The sequence below is a fragment of the Leptodactylus fuscus genome, chromosome 9 (assembly GCF_031893055.1).
Source record: "Leptodactylus fuscus isolate aLepFus1 chromosome 9, aLepFus1.hap2, whole genome shotgun sequence".
NCBI lineage: Eukaryota > Metazoa > Chordata > Amphibia > Anura > Leptodactylidae > Leptodactylus > Leptodactylus fuscus.
Genome location: NC_134273.1, coordinates 81,386,437 through 81,407,501, shown reverse-complemented (window position 1 = coordinate 81,407,501; position 21,065 = coordinate 81,386,437). Strand labels below are relative to the sequence as shown.

The 21,065-nt window shown below is 45.1% G+C and overlaps 1 protein-coding gene across 2 annotated transcripts in view; it reads left to right on the top strand.

The window, feature by feature from the left end:
• Positions 1-21,065, top strand: part of PDZRN3 (PDZ domain containing ring finger 3) — a 147,740-nt gene that overhangs the window by 12,921 nt on the left and 113,754 nt on the right. The window contains exons 2-3 of one of the 2 annotated variants that reach the window (XM_075287487.1): positions 2,946-3,032; positions 7,335-7,442. In XM_075287487.1, coding sequence (XP_075143588.1) covers positions 2,946-3,032; positions 7,335-7,442 — 195 coding nt within the window. The remainder of the gene's footprint in view (positions 1-2,945; positions 3,033-7,334; positions 7,443-21,065) is intronic. The other variant, XM_075287488.1, reaches the window with a different exon arrangement.

Here is a 21,065-nt window from a genome sequence, read left to right as displayed (position 1 = left end):
CCAGACACTATATACTGCTCTATAGTCGCCCCCACACAGTATAATCTGTTCCATGGATGGGTCCCCAAAGAGAGGGCTCTGAGTGCCACCTCTGGCACCCATGCCACAGGTTCACCATCACGGGCCTAGAGTATTAAACTGCAGCAAAAATATTCCTGAAACCAATCCGGGAAGGCTGGCGAGCAAAAAGTTTGGGGGCAACCGCACCCCCCCCCCCCATCACCCCTTATTCAGACACTGAGAAATTTTCTATCACATATCTGAAAGCCGTGTTTTAGGAATAGGATAAGTGACCTGTTACTTATGGACATGGATTCCGTGTGGACAAAAAATCCACATTGAATTTTCATTGAATCTCATGTCAGAAATCTCTAGATAAATGATTTATTTTTATTATATTTTTTTAATGCAGATTTTCCCTGAAATTGTTGGATTGTTCAGCCCCAAATGACATAATTTGGACATGGCCCTGGGGTGTCGTCGCACCTTGTGGTTGCCCCAGGGACTACTTGCGGGGGTTTATACTTGTGCACTACATAATCCTTCCTTATTGCACTCAGCAGCCAATCAGATCTCAGCTTTCATTTATTACTTGGCTATGTCAGAATGAAAGCTGCGCTGTGATTGGTTGCAATGGGCAACATGCCCAGGCTTTGCTTGTTTTGAGGCCTATGCTGTTTGAGGCTCAATTTACCCTGGCCTTAGTGTATAAGTATAGCTGTATACATGACATAGGCTTACAGCATATAGCTCTAGGACAGATATTGGGGTCACATCTAAGCCCTGAAACCTGGGAGTCCAAAATGTCATTTTTTTCCCATTCCCCCTTGTTAGTTTGTGATCCTGAATAAAAATTTTGCATTGGTTCCCTGGAGCTTCACGTTAGGCCTCTGTGGACAGAATTTTGACAGGACCATTTAGCCTTTAGCCTGATGTTGTTAAGAAAAATGTCACATACATATCTATATAAATAATATAAATAAAATGTATTATTATAGCGCCAACATATTCCGCAGCACTATACAATTTATAGGGTTCAGATACAGACATACATAACAAAGAATGTCATTTCACACAATGGGGCTGAGGGCCCTGCTCAAAAGAGCTTGCAATCTATGAGGTAGAGGGGGTGACACAAGAGGTAGCAGGGGCGGCATTGCTTATACAGTGTCAGAAATGAAAGAAATGCTACAGGATGGTGGACATGTTCATTGCGCTCTTGCTTGGCCTCTCAGACTCTTTGGATCTTGGTTACTATACACAAGGAACCTTGGCACCATCTGTAGCTATCCTTTAAGGACTGTGTTAGACTCACTAACGGATAATGGATCCGTGCCAAAAACCTTGGGTTTATTGGAAAAGGACGTGGGCGTTTATAGAGGTGTCAAAATTTGCACTGCGTGACTTAGAGAGTCTTTAGGTTGATGGGAAAATTTGCGTAGTATGAACTGGGCAGCGGATCCCATTGGTGGACACCGACTGCTCCATTTTTTTAAAATAATTCTGAAGATATTCCAAGTCGTAAAGATTGCGCCAATCCAAATTCCTTTAGCATTGCCGAATCTAGAGAAAGAGGCTTGTGCTCTGTACGAAAACTCAGTTCGAGTCCTGTACTCTGTATACCATATAATAGTGTCATGTCTCCTGTCCTGTTTAGGGCCCATTCACACGGGCACAGAGGGGGCGGATTATGGCGCATAATCCACGTCATAATCTGCCCTCACAATGGTGGTCTATGGAGACCACCAGGCTACTTTTTTCCGTGAGCGACATGTTGCCGCTCACGGAAAAAAGAAGCGGGCTGCCCTTTCTTCAGGTGGATTCTGCGGCTTGTTGAGCCGTGGCGTCCGCCTGGCAGCAGCAACCTCGAGTCAGCCCATTCATTTGAGCCAACTCCGGAGGGGGAACCACGACCGCGACAGTCGTGTCAGGCGGGTTTTGACTCGAGAGTGACATGGTTCCCTACGTCACTCTCGGTGCCAAAATCTGCCCCCCTTGTGAACTTATTTCCTTCAGCCTAAATTTCCTTCAGTCATATTGTGTTGATGGTCACCCCTATTCTCGCCCAGGTGGGGTTCTTGAGGTCTGTATATAAAATGGCTAGGCTAAATGTTCTCTACCTTTCCTATATACTGGTTGCTTTAATTTTTTTTGTAATATTTTCAAGATCTGTGTTTGCTTCTAGTGAATAGCAAAAAGCCATTTAGGACTTGTGTTTCTCCGACAGTTCTTTGTGAAGGTGTTTTCAAGGCGGTATTCCAAGTTGCCCCCTATTCACAGGATGGGGGTAAGAACAGGAGTTCCTTGTACCCCAAATCAATGTAGCGGCCTCCATTCACTTCTTTGGGACTGCCCAATGTAGTCACATATAGTACTCAGATATCCCTATGCCTGAAGAAGAGGCCTAAGCAGCCTTGGAAGCTTGCAATCTGTCATCATTTTATTAGCCATTAAAAAAAGGTATCAACTAGTGAAGATGCTCAATTTTTTTATTTTTTTTTTATATTTCAGACATCCCTGCCAGTCCCAGAGAAAATAAATGGAGTGGCCATTGGGATGGCATTGCTCAAACTTAACGTGCCGCTCCACTGAGACAGAGGAAATTGGTTGATAGGTGGGGGTCCCAGTGACCGAACAACCCCAATCCGCGTGTTACCCTAATAGTTTCCAAGTCCTTGATATTTCCACGATACAAATGACCGCCTTCTCTGTGAACAGGCCATTGGTTGGTCCAGGATTAGGAATTTAGCTGTGGCCAATAAACTGCACAAGATTCCTTCCCCACGACAAGATTTCAATTCTGCCTTTCAGGAAAATGTCTTGGTTTTATTATTTGCTTTTGGTAAAATTGTATTTACTCAGCGCTTAGCGGGGCCTGAGGGCACACACACTGGCGCTCTGTACCACATGTAGTCACCATGAATTTTCTTACCTGTGCATTGTAGGGAGAAGAGACGACTGCGCTCACTCTCGTTCTCCACCGTGAATCTGGATCCCTGGGATTTAATATTATTGGTGGCCGGTCGTGTGTGGTATGTTAATTGTTAAAATGTGTTTTCCTTTTCCTGTTGAGCATGGGGGTGAATGTCTGAAGCTAAAGGAACACAGGGCACATTGGTCTCTGTGGGAGACTGTCTACTATTCATGCCTCCGGAGGGGACCCGCTGAATACTGGAGGATTTCTATCTCAAAATGTTCAACAGTAAAAGCTTTATTTACCCGGTCACACTCACTAAGGAGTCATTGTCCGCTTACGTAGCGTGACCGTAAAAGACTACTCTATAAACTATCTATCTATCTATCTATCTAGAATCATTCTACCCACATACTGTAAATGTATCAATCTTGTATCAATTTATCACATATCTAGTTTTGTATCTATCTATCTATCTATCTATCTATCTATCTATCTCTGTCCATCTATATGTCCCTTGATCTTAATGCCTATTTACTTCCTGTCCCAATTCAAAACAGACTCAACAATGTAGATTTCAGTTGGGGTCTGATGTTTGGCACCCCTTCAATGAGCATGAGGCCTGAGCAGTGGCGTAACTAGGAATGGCGGGGCCCCGTGGCGAACTTTTGACATGGGGGCCCCCCCCCCCCCAACCGACGCCGAAGACCTCGACCGACCCCCCCCCCCCCCACACTCTATTATGTCGCTTAGTAAGCCCTGCACACACTATTATGTCCATTAGTGGCCCCTGCATACAGTATTATATCCCTTAGTGGCCCTGCACACAGTATTATGTCCAGGATCGGCAAGTAAATAGGGCCCGTAACGGCCATTTTAAAAAAAAAAAAAAAAACGCAGCGTAGCGGCTGTCACCGGGCCCCCTAATGGCCCGGGCCCTGTGGCAGCCGCCTCCGCTGCCTCTATGGTAGTTACGCCCCTGGGCCTGAGTATTATCTGGGTCTGGTATTACATCTCAGTCCTCTTCACTACAATGGGACAAGACTGTAGAGAACTGTAATACCAGGCTTAGTCACCGCTACAAGTATGGCGCTGTGCTACAATAAAATTGGGCACTTTTTAACGTATGCACCCCCTAGCATCAACATTTACCCTGCTCATGTATCTCATGTACTGGAATCTGTGTTGGCACCGCATGGAGAGTATATATAAAGAGTATTTATTTCCTGATGGAGTGGTACTTACTATATGGCAGTATTTAGCATGTCAGGCAGAGAAGTGGCCTATAAAAAGCAGCTCTCATTTGGATAGTGACTGATCACAATCTGTCAATCACATATACAACCTAATGCAGACAGATAAAGGTGTTGTCCATAGCAACCCCGGCCAACACTCTTGTTCCTGTTGCACCACTTTCGCTATGTGCCCCCCTCATGTTGGATGCAGGGCAGGGCCGTGCAGGGCCGAGGGCTCTCACACAGGACTTCTGTTGAGCCGTCTGAATAAAGGTGCTGCTGTGTGGGAGCTTTTTATATTTTGTGTGCCAAAAAATTTCTGTATGAATTTGCTGTTCATAAAACTCCCTCACGGCTGCCAGGTTCTTAGTGGGCACTAGACATAAAAAAAAAAAAGGAAAAACAGGCAAATATTAATCTACAGCCTTTTATAAGGGACGCTCTGATGCCTGCGCTTCTAATCGCTTGTCCTACTGCCAGGTCATTCTGTCTTAAAGAACCCCTACACCCAGCAAAATAAATGCTACTACACCATCTGAGCCGCCCCAAGGAGGAAGAAGGAGTCATAGCTGGCAAAAGCTCCCCATTTCCATCAGGGCGTGACAATTTGCTTGGTTTATGACCCAGGTCCTGCTGTTCTGTGGTTTGGTATCTCAGGCTCTGGTGGGTTTGTATCCAAGTCCCTGGTTGATGTCTCTCTTTGGTGCAGGTCTCAGTATCTAGAATTTAGTTCCCAATCCCTGGTGTCCATTGACTTACTCTATCCTGTATGTTTGGTATTTGGTGCCCTCATGTTCAATGTCTTGTTATCCACTGTCCTGCTGTGTAGTGTTTGGTGACCATTCCTCATATTTAGAGATGTCTGCCTACTGTCCAGAAGTTTCTTGCTCCCTATCCCTGGTGTCCAGGCGGTGCCTAGTTCCTAGTCTCTATCCCCAGTGTTTCAGCATGGGGTGACCAAGTTCTTGGTTACTCAGTACTGTTGGTTTTTTTTTTTTGCTTTAGTTTTTCATATCGATTGGTTTGTTTGCCTGTGTCCCTGGTGTCCAAGTGGTGTCTAGTTCCTAAAATCTGTGCCTGGTGTTTAGCATGTGGTGTCCATTGGTGGGTTTCTATGCTTTAGTCTTTGATATCCATTGGCTTGTTTAGCTCGGTGCTTGGTGTTTTGGTGTGGTGTGTTTCTTGGTACGTGGTGACCTACTTCTTGCTTACTTCTGTGGGTTTGTCTGTCATTGGTGACCATTGGTTTGTTCAACTAAGTCTCTGGTGTCCATTGGATGGTATAGCTATGTCTTTGGTATCCATTGGTTGGTTCAGCTAGGCCTCTGGTGTCCATTGGTTGGTTCTGCTAGGCCTCTGGTGTCCATTGGTTGGTTCAGCTAGGCCTCTGGTGTCCATTGGTTGGTTCTGCTAGGCCTCTGGTATCCTTTGGTTGGTTCATCTAGGCCTCTGGTTTACATTGGTTGGTTTAGCTAGGCCTATGGTGTCCATTGGATGGTTCGGCAGGTCAATGGTTTCCATTGGTTTGTTGTGTTACTCTTTGGTATCTGGCAGCTTGCAACCTGTCCAGTAATTTGTTTGTTCTCCCTGTTCCTGTACCCAGCTCTTCCTACCCTACTTTCAGATGTCTAATGTCTTGCTTCTGGTTTGTGTTGTCCATTCAGTGCTGCAGATGGTCGCCCCCACTCCTACTGACCAGCTCTTTACCATTTCCCTCATAGTAATGTTTAACACTGGAAAGCAGCAGATAGTCACATGTTGTTTGACAGCTTTCATGATGCACATGGCAGGAGGTCAGTGGTCCTCACGAGGTCTCTTGTTCATACAAGGTCCATCATTCATAGATCTTTTGCCGAATAGAAGTTTGCAAGACGAGGTCTCTTAGGAGCCCTTGAGGTTTGGATGCTGTTTGGTATAAGACGTGTCCTCCCAGTTTTCCCCTTTATAATTTTGGTTGACAAGCCAGTTATTGGGTGGTAGATTACTAATAATTGGGATGCGGCGGTGTCAGGGCGGGCGATGCTACAGGACAGTCCTTTCATCTTAAGGAAAACACCCAATCTTGGAAGGCTTCATTATGCCCAGTAAAGCTACGCCTAGCCTTTCTTCTTCCATTGCTCTTCTAAAACACAAAGTCAAGCTATTAAATTTAGTTTGCAAAGAATTTTATAGGAATTTAAAAAAATAAAATAATTCCTACATGAACAAACCAACAGAGTCATAGACATAGAGGGGGCAGAGATAGCAGTTGTACCCAGGCTCTGATGTCTGCAGGGGTGCATAGACCCCTCTGCAACATAAGAGGACTCCTGTCGGGGACCAGAGTCACTTCTACTACATAGGAAGACAACCGTATCATAAATGGCACCTGGGACTGTAGGGGAGGGTCCTTTTACAGGTTACACTGAGGCCCAGGAGCTTCAAATATGCCTCTGACCAGACTGGTATACACTGTAGCAACGACTGCTTCAAGAGTATACTGTTCGTGCAGTAACCCACCATTTGCACTGGGGGCAGGATAGAGCACAGAGGTGATGGGAGCAAGGAAGACATGGCTGATAATAGGGAAGATGGCAAAGATGAAGCCTGCAAGCGGCCAAAGGCTTGGTGGATCTGGGCCACTTATATGACTTCAATTGGTATTTATAGCACTCCTATGATAACATGGTATACACCCTCCCTATATATACATAGTGCTGTCTGAGGTCATCTATTACATCACTGACACACTGACGCTTGGTGATGTCATTATTTGTATTGAGGTTTATGACTCTACCATTAGCTCATTGGTTCTTCTATAAATGTGCACATTCTATGTATAAGATGACGGTGAGACGCGGCATCGATGCGCCAAGTCCTCTGATATCATCTACATCATTCGTCATGTGAATAAATAATTTCACCAGGCCTCGAGCACTGTATTATACAATTGTTCCAATGATACGCACCTTCCATGGAAATATTAGACAACACGCTTATTATCTAATACTGAATGATTTTAGAAGCCCCTACCTGTGCCAGGCAATGGTCACAATGTGACTGGTGACCAAGCCAGAGGCAGAACACGAAGCTCCTGGGCCTCACTGCAAAATCTCTCAAATTATGGATATTATTCATAGCAAGAGTCCTAAAAGAAAATCCTGACACCGAACGTTAGGCCTCATACCCTTGTTTTGTTCTTGCAGGATAACCAAGATGGACCCTCCAGCGAAGGGATTTTTGTTTCCAAAATAGTTGACAGTGGCCCGGCTGCCAAAGAAGGCGGACTACAGATTCATGACAGGATTATCGAGGTATGTCGGAGCTGTCTGGCTATGCTTCTTGTCAAAGCTGATGAGAGGTCTCTGACCTTTTTGCTTAAAGGGAAGTATATCAGAATTTTTTCGTATAGATGTCCTGGAAGTGAAGTCTATCACATGCCCGTGGAATTGGATAACATTTGACCTTCATGTCCTGAAACTTGTCTTCTATCTTTGAGCCCAGGGCGGCTCGCTTGGATTACTATTCTTTTTACTTTTTTGTGTTTTTGTGGCTGCTTGCCTCCTAAGGTGATGTGCGAGAACTAGGAGTAGGTATCATGTATACAAATTGTCCACCTATGACCATCCATGAGATGAGCTGAGGAAGGTCTCCGCACACTATTGGTCTGTAAATTTCGGAGTTGTAGAATATTGGCCCATTGAAGTGGCGTCCTTCTATGTGAATCTGTGACAAACTGTATTATAGTTCTGAGCTATATTCACAATTATTTAAAACAATTATTTAAAGGGAACCTATCATTAAAACTCTTTTTTTTTTCTGCCTGCCACGTCAGAATAGCCTTAAGAAAGGCTATTCTTCTCCTACCTTTAGATGTCTTCTCTGCACCGCTGTTCGGTATATATCCCAGTTTTTATCGGTATGCAAATGAATTCTCTCGCAGCACTGGGGGCGGACCCCAGTGCTCAAACAGCACTGGGGGCGTCCCCAATACTGTGAGAGAACTCTACAGCGCCACCTCCATCATCTTCAGGAACGAACTCTTCACGCTTCTTCTTCCGGCGCTGGCTTCAAACGTCTAGGCCTAGGGCAAAGCTGACTGCGCATGCCCACAGGCCACAAGAAAATGACTGCTTACACAGTATTGCCCGACAATCCCTAGGAAATATTCATTGTGCTAGAACCTGGAGCCACTGGAAGATCCTCCGGTACTCTGGTGGGCCCAGTGGCGTAACAAGTGTCTTGTGGGCCTGGGTGCAAACTTTTAACCAGGCGACATGCCAGGGCCCCTTTTCATTTCCAATATGTATAGTGGTTGGGTAACCAGGCCTTCCCCAAATGATACTGGCACTGGGCCCCGGCCATCTCCGGCTGGCCCTGGGCCCTGTACCTTGTTGCACTCCCTGCGATCACTATTGTTATGGCCCTAGGTGGGTCAGTCTAACTCTGCTCTCGGGATCCTCTGATCTGTGGCTGCACAAATATACCAGTTGCGGTAATTTATGCTGTAACTTGCAGCAAGTTTTTTGGAGGAGAAAGCGATACAAACCTCAACCTTCCCCTACTATTTTAGTTTCGGTACTTACTGGGTCCCAACTGGTCCCATGTCAACACGCAGGGGAATAGGTTGGGTCACCAGAGCAGATTGTCATTGACTGTTTGTCGAGAGGAACCAGAAAGATGAAACCGGCAGAGGACCTTAGTAACCTCACAAGAGCTAATCCTCCGACCTCCTGGAAAACCGCTTTAGGCTAAGGCCCCACATTGTGGAAACTGAGCTTTTTTTTTTGTGGTTTTTTTGAGCCAAAGCCAAGAATGACTACAAAAGGAACAGGAAACCTATAAGAAGCTCTTCTACTTCTCCCTTCTGCTCAATCCACTCCTGGCTTTGGCTCAATACACTGCAACATAAAAAGCTGTGTTTCTGCAATGTGGGGCCTTCGCCTTAAGCCAGGGCCCCACGTTGCGAAAAGTGGATGGGATTCTGGCTAATCCCACACACATTACGGAAAAAAATCTGCAGCGGAAAAGCTGCATTTTAGAGATGAGCGAGTACTATTCGAAACGGCCGTTTCGAATAGCATGCACCCATAGGAATGAATGGAAGTGACCGGCACGCAGACTGTGCCGGCGACTGGCTGCTTAACCCCCTGCGTCCATTCATTCCTATGGGTGCGTGCTATTCGAAAAGGGAGTTTCGAATTGTACTCGCTCATCTCTACTGCAAAAATAGGATAGGGGTAGAAAATCTACAGAGGAAAACTCTGCAGACTTTATGTGAAAAAACGCTGTGTAAAAAAAATAAAAAATAACAACTCCATACGTTTCCTCATTGTTTTTTGGCTGCGGCTCGCTACGTTGGGCCTTAGCCTCAATGCCTATTGTTTGCATAGTGTAATCCACATACCAGGTGCAAGGAGTATATCTGTTGCCAACCTGTTGACGGTTTCCAATATCAACCTGCAGAATTGTGACTGCAGCTCTGGAGCATAGTGCAAGCTGTAGCAGTAATGCAATATTTCTATATATTTAAGCTGTGAATAGCAGTTCAGAGATGATCCTCCCCCTGTAAGCTGGGCCACTACACTTGTGAATGGGACGACTCCGTTTCTTTTGTGTATACCTCTTCAAGGGCTCGTCTGTAACCGCTCTCGAGAAGCCGCTACAGAACAGAAGAATGGACGACTCTAATTATGGCGCTGTTTAAAGTGAAACGGGATTAGAGTGTTTGTTAATGATAGATTCCCTTTAAGCTGTCTAATCTCTCCTAGAGAAGGAGTGCGTTTTTTTTTTTTTTTTTTTTGTTTTTTTGTTTTTTTTTCTGTGAAACCGGCGACAAGCTTTCATAAGACCTGGTGATAGATTGCAATAATTGCCGGAGCGCTTCCTTTCAATGCATCTTAAAATAATGAATGAAATCTGAGATTTAATAAGATCTAATATGCAGTTTTAGAAACGTTCAGCGCCGAGGCTTCCCTGTGATCTTCAAACTGCTCCAGGTATATCAATTTGTTACAGTGCACGTCCCTAATCTTCGCTTGGCTCGCAGCCTCCCTCCAGGCCGGCCTGTGACAGTTTTTAGGTTTGATGAGCCAATTTTCCAAAGATTTTTTTTTTTTTTCCCCCTTAAGATGTTGCATTGAAGGAGCGATGTGCCTGGAGTATTCGAGAATTTTTTTTCTTTTTTTTTTTTTTTTCTTTTTGCCTTAAGCTACGGAGGGGAGGAAAGGGGTGAAGCAAGGATAAAAATATCCTGTTTCGTTAAAGTAGGACATTTCATGAATAATTCTCTGGGTTTTTTTTAGAGTGACTTAAAGGGGTTCTCCTGGATCGTAACATTAATGGGCTCTTCTTAGGGTAACGCGGCGTTGATTCTGACACGTAAACTCTTGTCAGAATCAAGCGCTGCAAAACAGAACCCATTGAGTTCAATGGCTTCCGCCTTGCACACGCTACACATTGAAATCGACGGGAGGCTTTTTAACCCATTGATTTCCATGTGTTACGCGCGTTAAATGCAACCCATTGAAGTAAATGGGATTCTGTTTTGAAGCACTGATTCTGACACGAGTTTACGTGTCAGAATCGACGTCATGTGCACGGGCCCTTAAGGTTGGCAAACAATATTTTATCGGTGGGTGGTCTGACCTCTGGGACCCTTGCCGATCATGCAGTGCAGCACAATAAACACCGTGGAGTAGATTTATTAAAATAGTCTTGACCATGCAGCTATGCCTGGTACACTTGAATGGGACGAGTCTCCTTAAAGGGGAGGTCTACTCGTCAGAAAAAAATTTGTAGGACTACGGCAGCCCACGTCTGAGTCGGTTCTAAATTTTGTGAACGGGACATCGCTGGTCATCTGATGGGTATGATCTGGTGTCGCTGCAACGGAATGACGTTCCATCTGCCTATCACCTCTTGGACCCATGCGGGTACAGGCCTGTGCACCAAAATTTTGAATCCTTTTATTTTGGTAAACAAGCAACTCCTTTAAGCTATGCCTGTGCAAATAATGAAAGGGGTGCAGTGCTTGTATAATAATCACAGACTCTTCACTGTGTTGGTCGGAGTGGACCCCAGAGGTTAATAAGAGGCCCCTGTCAATGAAACCAACCAAGTGTGCAGGCCAAGGCTCTCTTGATTGGGGCATCCAATGCTCTGCTCCGTGTTTTTGGAAAACAGAACAGAACCTCCTATTGAAGTCAATGGAGGATAGAAGGGACTTGGACCCAGGTGCTTGTATGAGACCCATGCCGCCACTTGCTTTTTGGGAGGAGGGAGTTTTTAGAATTGGATCTGCATTGCCGCTCACCTCCATAACTGGTGGGCCAGTCTTGCCAAAATTCGCTGGCTTTGGCCAAACGTCCTCTAATATCTATGGCCAGCCTTGCAGATCTGAGCAGTTTAGGATGCGTAGAGAACAGCCATGCTTCTGTGCTTTGTCCTGCCTTAGGTGAAAACTAAAACTGCTGTAATATTATATTTTCTATTAGTTTAGCCATGCAAGCAATTACTACCAGTAATATTATTCCAGTAAATGTACATTTGTGGCGGTAATAAGATCTCTGCACAGACGCACCATTTTCCATACGGGTTCCTGAACATAAATCCAATAATAAAATGGAAATCTATCCTGGCCTTAAGGTATAGACCTATCCCTTTAAAACCCTACGTTGCCGAGGCATTGTTGGAAATTTGCTGCATTGACCTCGCTCAGTCCTGACCCCTTTGTATGTGATTTCAAGAAATTATGGAACAGCTGTTGAAGATTTCTCTTGCTGGCAGGAGAACAATATGTATCTGCTCATATTATGTTGATAAAATGGCGCTCGGGATTTGGGGAGGTAGGAGTTTCAAGTCCTAGCCGAGGTCCAGCATTTAAGCGAAGCCAAGACTTCATAGTTTTTTCATGATTGCATTGCAATGTAATATTAATATAACACAGATCACTGGGCAAGCCAGACAAGAGCTGGATGAAAATGGATCTGCTGGGGATTAAACCGCCCCATGAATATACAAGTGCCTGTGAGTACGAAGATAATCCAGATTAGCCAAATTTAAAGGGTCACTGTGTTAGGCTGAGGACAAACAGGTTGCTTTTATGGTTTACATCGAGGGATGTCTTGTAAGTCGGCCTTAGGCTGAGGCCCCACGTTGCGGAAAAGCTGCTTTTTTTTTTTTTTGGTGCAGATTTTGGTGTGTTTTTTTTTTTTTTTTCTTTTTTTAGGAATGGTTTGGTTCTATATAAATGAAGTTCTTATATTTCTACCTTCTGTTCGATCCACTCTTGGCTTTGGCTCAAGAAACCGTAGCAAAATCTGCACCAAAAAAAGGAGCTTTTCCACAACGTGGTAGTTTAAAGGGAGTCTCATTGGATAACCTTTTTTCCTGACTAACATGTAGGAATAGCCTTAAGAAAGACTATTCTTCTCCTACCTTTAGATGTCTTCTCCGCGCTGCCGTTCAGTAGAGATCCGGGTTTTCGTCGGTATGCAAATGAGTTTTCTCGCAGCACTGGGGGCGGTGTCCAGCACTCAAACAGCACTGGGGGCGTCCCCAATGCTGTGAGAGAAATCTCCAGCGCCGCCTCCATCTTCTTCTGGAACACCGTCTCCTTGTGTCTTCTTCCATCCTGGGTTTCAATCTACTAGGCCTTGGGCAGAGCCGACTGTGCATGCCTGAGCCACAAGAAAATAGCCGCTTACATCAGCTTACTGTGTAAGCGGCCATGCGCAGTTGGCTCTGCCCGAGGCCTGATGGCAGAGCCGACTGCGCATGCCTAGAAGATAGAAACCCAGGACGGAAGAAGACACAGGGAGAGGGCGTTCCAGAAGAAGATGGAGGCGTCGCTGGAGATTTGGGGACACCCCCAGTGCTACGAGAGAGCTCATTTGCATACAGAAGAAAACCCGGGTTTCTACTGAACGGCAGCGCGGAGAAGACCTCTAAAGGTAGGAGAAGAATAGCCTTTCTTAAGGCTATTCCTACGTTAGTCAGAAAAAAAAGGACTATCCATTGATATGATCCCTTTAAGGCTAAGGCCCCACGTAGAGAACTGGAGGCAAAAAGCACTGCGGGAAAATCTGTGCCGGAAACACATCGCGGTGTTTCCTGCAGCACCTGAAGCAGAAAGTCTGTAGGGGTTTCCTCTGCAAGAAGACCTGTCAGCGCTTCTGTTATGTATTAGTAGATACCAAAATAATGAATGAAATAATAATTCTGGAGCATTTCATAAAATTCAGCATTGTGCCCGGGACTCTGTTATTGCTCCGGGAACTCTATGAAATCGTAGAGAACTGGGAGTTACCAATGGGCTCAACATCATCCATCAGTACTGACTGTATCAGTCTATGCAAGGACACACCCTATTGCCTGGGGTATTGGTTATACCCATTTGACAATTTATTCAGCTCCACTAGGGGGAGCTCAGGAGCTTACTTACTCTCTATACATTGTATTCTATAAGGTCCTAAGATGACATTGGAGGGGACGTTGCGCTGATGATGGGTATCCTGATTCTTGAGTACCAGTTTTTTTGGGATAACAGACTCCCTTCAAGACAAGTAACAATTTGCAGTCTTTCATTAGCTACTGTGGAAACTTGGAATGGCACAATGACAATCATTGCAGTTCCTGAAGACAATTGTTACAAGACGACTTGACTTTGTTGTGGTGAAATTCACATTTTTGCAATCTGGGTTTGATGAGCGGCTCCATGTTTCGCATTGAGGGACCTCTGCTTGTGATTTCAGGCCGGCTGCACAGCGTCACCACTTACCACGTATTTAGCTGTAAATCCGCCATCCTGTCCCATTGTTTGTGTTCTGTTTTGTCTTCTCCATGGAGATCTTCAGTTGACCTAATAGATGGGTCTGTAGTTAATGTACAGTAAGTAGGACGGCGGCAGGACTTCTGTGGTCAGACAACTATACGTCACAATTGTCGTCCTGTCCTTTCCCCTATACATCTGTCTCTTCCTGTATATGGGTTTATGGCCATGTGGTTTGTATGTATGTAATTAATGTGTTTCCTTTTCACTACTTTACCATTGTTGCCATAGGTTTGCATTGTCACAGAGTTGCTTTATCAGGTTGTGTCGCTGCTATGGGATCCATGTTATCATGGCCTGACCCACCAGAGCACCCAAAAATCCTCCAGTGGGCCCCGGCTCTAACACAATAAAAGTCTAGCAGAGGATAGCCAAATTTGAAGGGTCCTATGGTCTATTTTCTATGGGAACTTGGAGGGTGGACCCAAGGTGTCCAACACTACTCCTAACCAACCCTCCTCCGAGCAGACTTTCCTTGATGTCTAATGGTTTCTTTCATTTCTGGGACTCCTTTGGATGGGGAACAATAGGAAGAATCAAAAGTTGGGGTTCCCTTAGAAAGTACACATGCAGATTAGCCCTCTTCCAGAAAAAGAAAGCTGTTTTTCTTCCTCCTTGAAGAAGCCTGATCTGCATATCTTTTCTTCTCAGGAAGCCTGGCCTATAAGACTTGTGTCAGAGGTGGTCAACGGAAAACTGACCCCTTGAGACCAACACCAAGAGTGTATGTACCTGGAGAGATAATAAGAACCTGCATGGATAGATGGTCCCCAAGGACAAAGCAAATCTAATAAAGTCCTAACATACGGAATGAAGGCGTAGAGATCTCCAATCGTGCATAACTAAGGCTGCCGAAAATCAGTTTATATAAATGGCAGAAACCCGGTGGACCCCACTAAAGGGTCCACCGGTAACCGCTGTTTTAGCAGATGGGCCCTCCTTTGTTCAAGATTCGCTGGAGGAGAGCCTGGCGCGAATGTGGACCTAGCCGAAGACTATAATATTGTCAAGCAGCTCCTGAGAGGGTCCATATTTTTATCATTGTTATGAGATCACCCATTCTCTAGGTAGACCACCGCTTCTTTAGTTGTCTCCTTAGAGAAGAAATCATGTTACCCCTTACTTGAACTTCTAATATGGTGCCTGTCACCAATCAAAACTCAGGGACCATCCAATGGTTATTGTTTGTATAGGCAGAAACCACTAGGGGTGCGGATTCAATACTTGGAAGTTTTTAGGGCAAACCAATGTTGGGCCCACCCGATAAAATGATTTTGGGTAACCACCCTCCAACAACCCCTAGGAGATAGACCATAGTACTCTTAAATTTGGGTGTCTTGTACTGGATCATTGTTGTGTTAGAGCCTGGGCCTACTGGAGGATCTTCTGGTACAGTGGTGGGCCAGTCCAACATTGGTGGGAAACCATGGGGTGCACCTATGATTCATGTTTGCTGGATGTTGACTCTGTCATCTTGAATAGAGCTTTGCGGTATAGTCATTTCTCAAGACTGCCATGATCCAAGATAAACCAAAAATTAAAAAAATTCTGTAGAATTAAAGCTACTCTGAATCCAAAATCTGACGTCAGAGCCGGCATATACAGTATACTCCTCCATTCTGCTTCTCTCGTCTATGTATCCACAGATCTTTCTGGTTATATTATACGTTGCGTATCGCAGGGCCCCTTCCTGTGCTTTACGTTCCCTTTTGAAGAGTATTACTGTTTGATTTAACATGGAGCTGTAATAATTGTTTTCATGTCGTTCGCGAACGGTCAGATCTGGGGCTGGATGATTTAGCTCTGTAAGTCTCAAGACAAACATGTGGTATTTGTATGTTCACAGCTTCACAGTAAATGAATTATACTGATGTTTACTTGCAGATGTTCTGGTTATGAACGTTTCGTTCCAGGAGGCACCTTCTCAATGCTGCCTTGTTTCAGGGTCTATGACGGAGTTGGATGTGAATGGTGCTAAGCTTCCTGGGGGATCGTGAAGATAGTTTCATTGAGCTGACTTAATGAAAATCCAAAAATAGGCAAAAACTTCATAACTTGACGCCTATGTGGGAGGTGTTATAAAAGGAACCATATATACTATAGTAGCAGATACTCCACTTTTTACTGGAGCCCTTTTTTGCATCCAAGTGGGCAAAAAGTTAAGTCTGTTTTGACCCAGTCTGACCCTTTTTCAGTAGGCTCCTGAAAAGATGAGGGCTAGAGATGGGTGAACCTTGTTAGATATGTTTTGAGAAAATATACATGAGGTTCAGCCGTAAATTTTGGACCTAATATGTGCTATGACATTGATTTGTGCACCCCAGCTATCATTGGGCCTCAAGAGTTCCCTGGGGCCTATGATGTCCTTCAAGAGGTCCACAGTGGACCTAAGATAGGTGAAGAAAGGGGAGTATCAGTATTTATGTTTCTGGATCTCCCCCGGGTCACTAAAGAGATATGAGGGTGATGAGCCCCCAAAATTTTGGATATGGCCAAAACCCAAATTTTCAAAATCATTCGTAACAAACCTGGACGTTTATGAACCAATTCTGTGATCGCTACTGAAGACCTCTTACTCAAGGGCCCCTCTTAGGGGTTTTTTGGTCTGGATTTGGAGGCCGTATCCACCTCAAAATCCTGACCAAAAAGATGGCTCCCATTAAAATCAATGGCCGGTCAGTTCTGTTTTCCGGGAACAGTTTGTTCCGGCTCCCGGAAAAAAAGAAGCAACATGCTCATTCTTTCAGGCGGATGTCGCGAGGAGCTCCCTCCCGACTAGGCCCATTCATTTGTTCCTAATCCGGAGCAGAGTACGCAACTTGATGCTGGAGCACTGCACTGGCACCCGTATTGTGGCAGCTTCCACCTCAGGTCCAGGACCAAAAACCCCGTGTAAACTTACCCTTAGGATCTAGTGGTAGACCAGTCAAACCTTCACTCCATTATGTGTGTTTGGGTGGAGTACACCAAGCAGCGGGTGTTACTGTATATTGGAGTCCCGATTCCAGATGTCCCTGTTATGATTTCGCCATGGAGTCCAGACATTTGGTGATATACTCTTTTATACTTTTTTTGCACTTTTAAGAAAGCAATTTCTCTTCTCAGACAATGCCTATGTGAGAGTAAAATCTATATAGGAATCGGACAGCTGTTGTAAACATTTCAATCCTACGGAAAGAGTGCAATGCCAAATCGGCCCAGTTGAAAACACATGAGGAATCCGCAGATGTCTCATTTCTTAGGCAGACTGTGCAGTGGAGCGCATCGAGCAGCATACTTGTCAGGCTGGAATACCTATCAGCAATCCCACCGAGGAAGACTTGTTCCAACCTTATGACAACATGCTACTGACCAAGATGTCACCATGTGATTAGCACAAGTTTCTTTACTTAAGGCTTGTAGAGTTTCCACCTCCATAGATGTTTCTGGATGATCAAGGACTTGTCAAAGTTGAGTTGTAGTCATGATTAGTAATGCCCTAAGCAGCTCAGATCCGTCAGGGCGATAACATTGCTTTTTTTTTTTTCCTTAAAAATGTTCCTTGCCCCCATTCTTTTCCGTCAGTCACTTTCAGTTCTGGTAAATACAAAGCAAGATACTTCAAAGTTTGGTAAATTCATTAGCAAGTGACCTTTACTCCAGCGGCCGCAGTTTACAGGAGCATGACAGCAATCACAACTCAAAACTACTGTTTTGTGGACAGTCGTGTGTGATGTTTTTGGAATTGCAAAATTTCCACGATGATGTAGTTGTGATAGAAGTCGTAAGGTGATGTCCAGGCAGGACGTCGTGTCCTCAAGTGTCTCATCTGCACAAAAGTTCAACACAAAAACTTAACTATAAGAAAACTTCCACCATAGGTCACCTCTTTCAGAAGACCATCACCTAGAGCGTAAGGTTTTCTGTTTCATCTTACGTTATATCTACTGGTTAGTGGTTACCTTCTTCAAGAAGACTATTCTTCTAAAAGATCGTGTTTTCAATTCCATTTTGAGTGGTTGTCTCAAAGAGGTTTCACAGGATGGCTCCTGGATCTTGGGTTGCAAATGACGGTCTACGTTGAGTGATACTAAATTGGTTTCCAGTCTGTGAAGAATGTTTTTCCTTGTTTTTGGTCTTCCTCTTTTCTCCAACTCTTTGGGGTTTCTTCTCTGGTGGGTCTTCCCATAAGATGTCCAAAGAAAGATGAAGCCAAGAGGGTTGTATCCTGAAAGGACCTCTCTCCAAGATGTAGAACAGAGACCTATTCAGTAAGGGCTATCATGTAATACTATGTTTACCCAGCGTGGGAAATGTGCAGCCAAACAGAACTTCTGCCAGCAAAATTAGATTTTGCCAGGTTTGCTGGGAGCCTGTTCCATGCGACTGATGGCATTCTGGAAGAACTTGTCTCGGAAAGTGGAAGATCAGGCTCCATGTTTTTAAAGATAAACTTTTTTCCTTTTGCGGTCAATATGGCTTCATGAGACCGATAAGATTACCAGTCATCATCAACTTTATGCTCTGTGGACATCTGCACCAAGGGTTCAACGATGAAACCATGGCACAACGCCATTCCAACCATGACACACCACCATTCCCTTCACACGTTGGACACCGATCGCTTATAATCTGATTCCATCATGGTGTATGTTATTTGGCCAGAAAATTTTTGCTGCCTCCAACACAGACGTGAACACCTCCTTTGGCCAATTTGAGTGGTTCTGTGGTTCGAGACAGGTGGTCAGGTGACCTAAATGGAGTTTGATGTGTATAGATAACAATGACCATCTGTAGGTCTGGAATTTTGGAAGTCCATTGATGTTCTATCCATCGAAAGGGAAAGTCACTGATGCTCAGAATCCAGAAGAGTGGATATTATTGACGAAGAGTCTATGTGGTACCAAGGAATTCTGTTCATAATCTTACACTTTATGGACCTGTAATGGTGATCCAATTGGACATTATTGAACTTTTTATAGGACAATGGTGAAAGGATGGATGAACATTTGATTTTTTTCTTTGGGGGGGAGGAATGTTCTTAAATGTCTTGCTGTTTTTGTATCTATGGCTGATGCCGTAGGTTTCTTCACTCGGCAAGCTCCCATTCTCTATAATGATGTGGTTGACAATGATGTAGACAGAATGGTGTGACAGTGGTGGGTGTGAATGCGGCTCGGTCTGAGGTCCTGCACACACCAGCGGTCTCTTTAAAGCCACTCGCTGAAATGCAATTCATAAACTGTAATCATATTTCATGCCGCATCATTTGGAGATTTCGGCTGCTGGATGTTTGCTCTGTGCCGGCCAGCTGGGGCCTTTGCTTTTTTATATTTTAATAAAACCGCACAGCATGTTGACAGTGTCCGGATGGTGGGAGTCTTGATGAAAGTAAAAACTCAGAGACGACTCTCCCAAACGTCTCGGTAATTGTCTCGATTTTTTTTTCGTTTTTCTGTTATACAAAGTCAGAGATCAATTTGTGATCCGGGACTATATAAGAGACATGTTTTGGCCTTGGGAAAAAAAAAAGAACAAAAAAATGACACATCCGGGCAAAATGACAAGGGTGGAAGTAGCAGGAGGACTGATAGGAGACCGACATGATGAAAAGGCATTTAATCATCTGTGACAACCATTTATTGTAATTATCATAGCGAGGCCATCTCCTTTCACTTTTCTTTCTTATTCAGCGACTCATGAGTAGCTCAGGCTGGGGTCACATCTGCGTCTCAGTCTGGTTGGAGACTCCGCCACAGTGACTGACAAAAATCGACGGATGCAAAAAATGCTGTCATCCCGACTTTTTCGTATGGCAGTTTCAAGACCCAATGGACCCTTTTATAGTGAATGGGGTCCGTTGTTAACTGTCGGTGTCTGCTATTTTAGCAGTCCGTGTGTCAGTTCTGGTCATCCAACGGACCAGAACAACGGACAGATGCAGGTGTGAACATAGTCTTAGATTGTTTCTGCAAGTTATTCTGCATATTATATTACCGTGAGTCTCTTACAGTGATCAAAAGATACATCCTATATTATACTCCAGAGCTGTGCTCACTATTCTGCTGGTACAGTTACTGTGTACACACATTCAGGGCCGGCGTCAGCACACGGCATAGTCGGGCAAGTGCCGGGGCCCACAGAGCCTCTGGGGGCCCCCCGGCACTTGCCCGCCTCAGCACTTGCCTGTCCCGATATCAGCTCATCGGCGTCCGACGGACGCCGATGAGCTGAATTAAATGCATAGGTGATTAAAGCAGGAACTGTGATCTCAGCTCCTGCTTTAAAGCTGCGGCCCGGCTTGCGTGTGTAGGCGCGATGACGTCATCACATCGCGCTTACACACACACGCCGGGCCACACAGCTCCTGCTTTAATCGTGTATGTGAATGGAGTGAGAGAGAGGAGCGTCGGGGGAACGATGGGAGGTGAGTGTAAGTGTTTGTCTTTGTGAAGGGGAGGGGGGGGGGGACGGCATGACACTGGGGAAGATGGGGGGGGGGGGTGGAACAGCATGACTCTGGGGCAGAGACGGGGGACATGAAACTGTGGGCAGAGACGGGGGACATGAAACTGGGCAGATGAAGGGGGAGAACGTGATGAAACTGGGGACAGAGATGGAGAGGGGGACATGAAACTGGGGGCAGAGGAAGGATGTGTATGAAACGGGGGAGAGATGGAGGGGGGCATATAATTTACGGGTGACTGTAGGAGGATCATACTGTGTGGGAGCACACGATAGATTAATGAGAATGGGCGGAGTCAACATAAGTGGGTGGAGCCAAATTTGCCATTTTGCCCCTCTTTCTACTCTTTGAAAATTGGGAGGTATGGCGTTGGTGACGCCACACTCCTGCGTGACGTCACTCGCTTCATCTGCGACACACAGTGTCTCGACTCCCCCGCCTCCTTTACAAGGGGGCCCACTGAGGCTCTGTCGCCCAAGGGCCCATAAAAACCTGGAGCCGGCCCTGCATACATTACCTTACTTATCCTGTATTATACTCCAGAGCTGCGCTCACTATTCTGCTGGTGTAGTCACTGTGTACATACATTACATTACATGACTTATCCTGTATTATACTCCAGAGCTGCGCTCACTATTCTGCTGGTGCAGTCACTGTGTA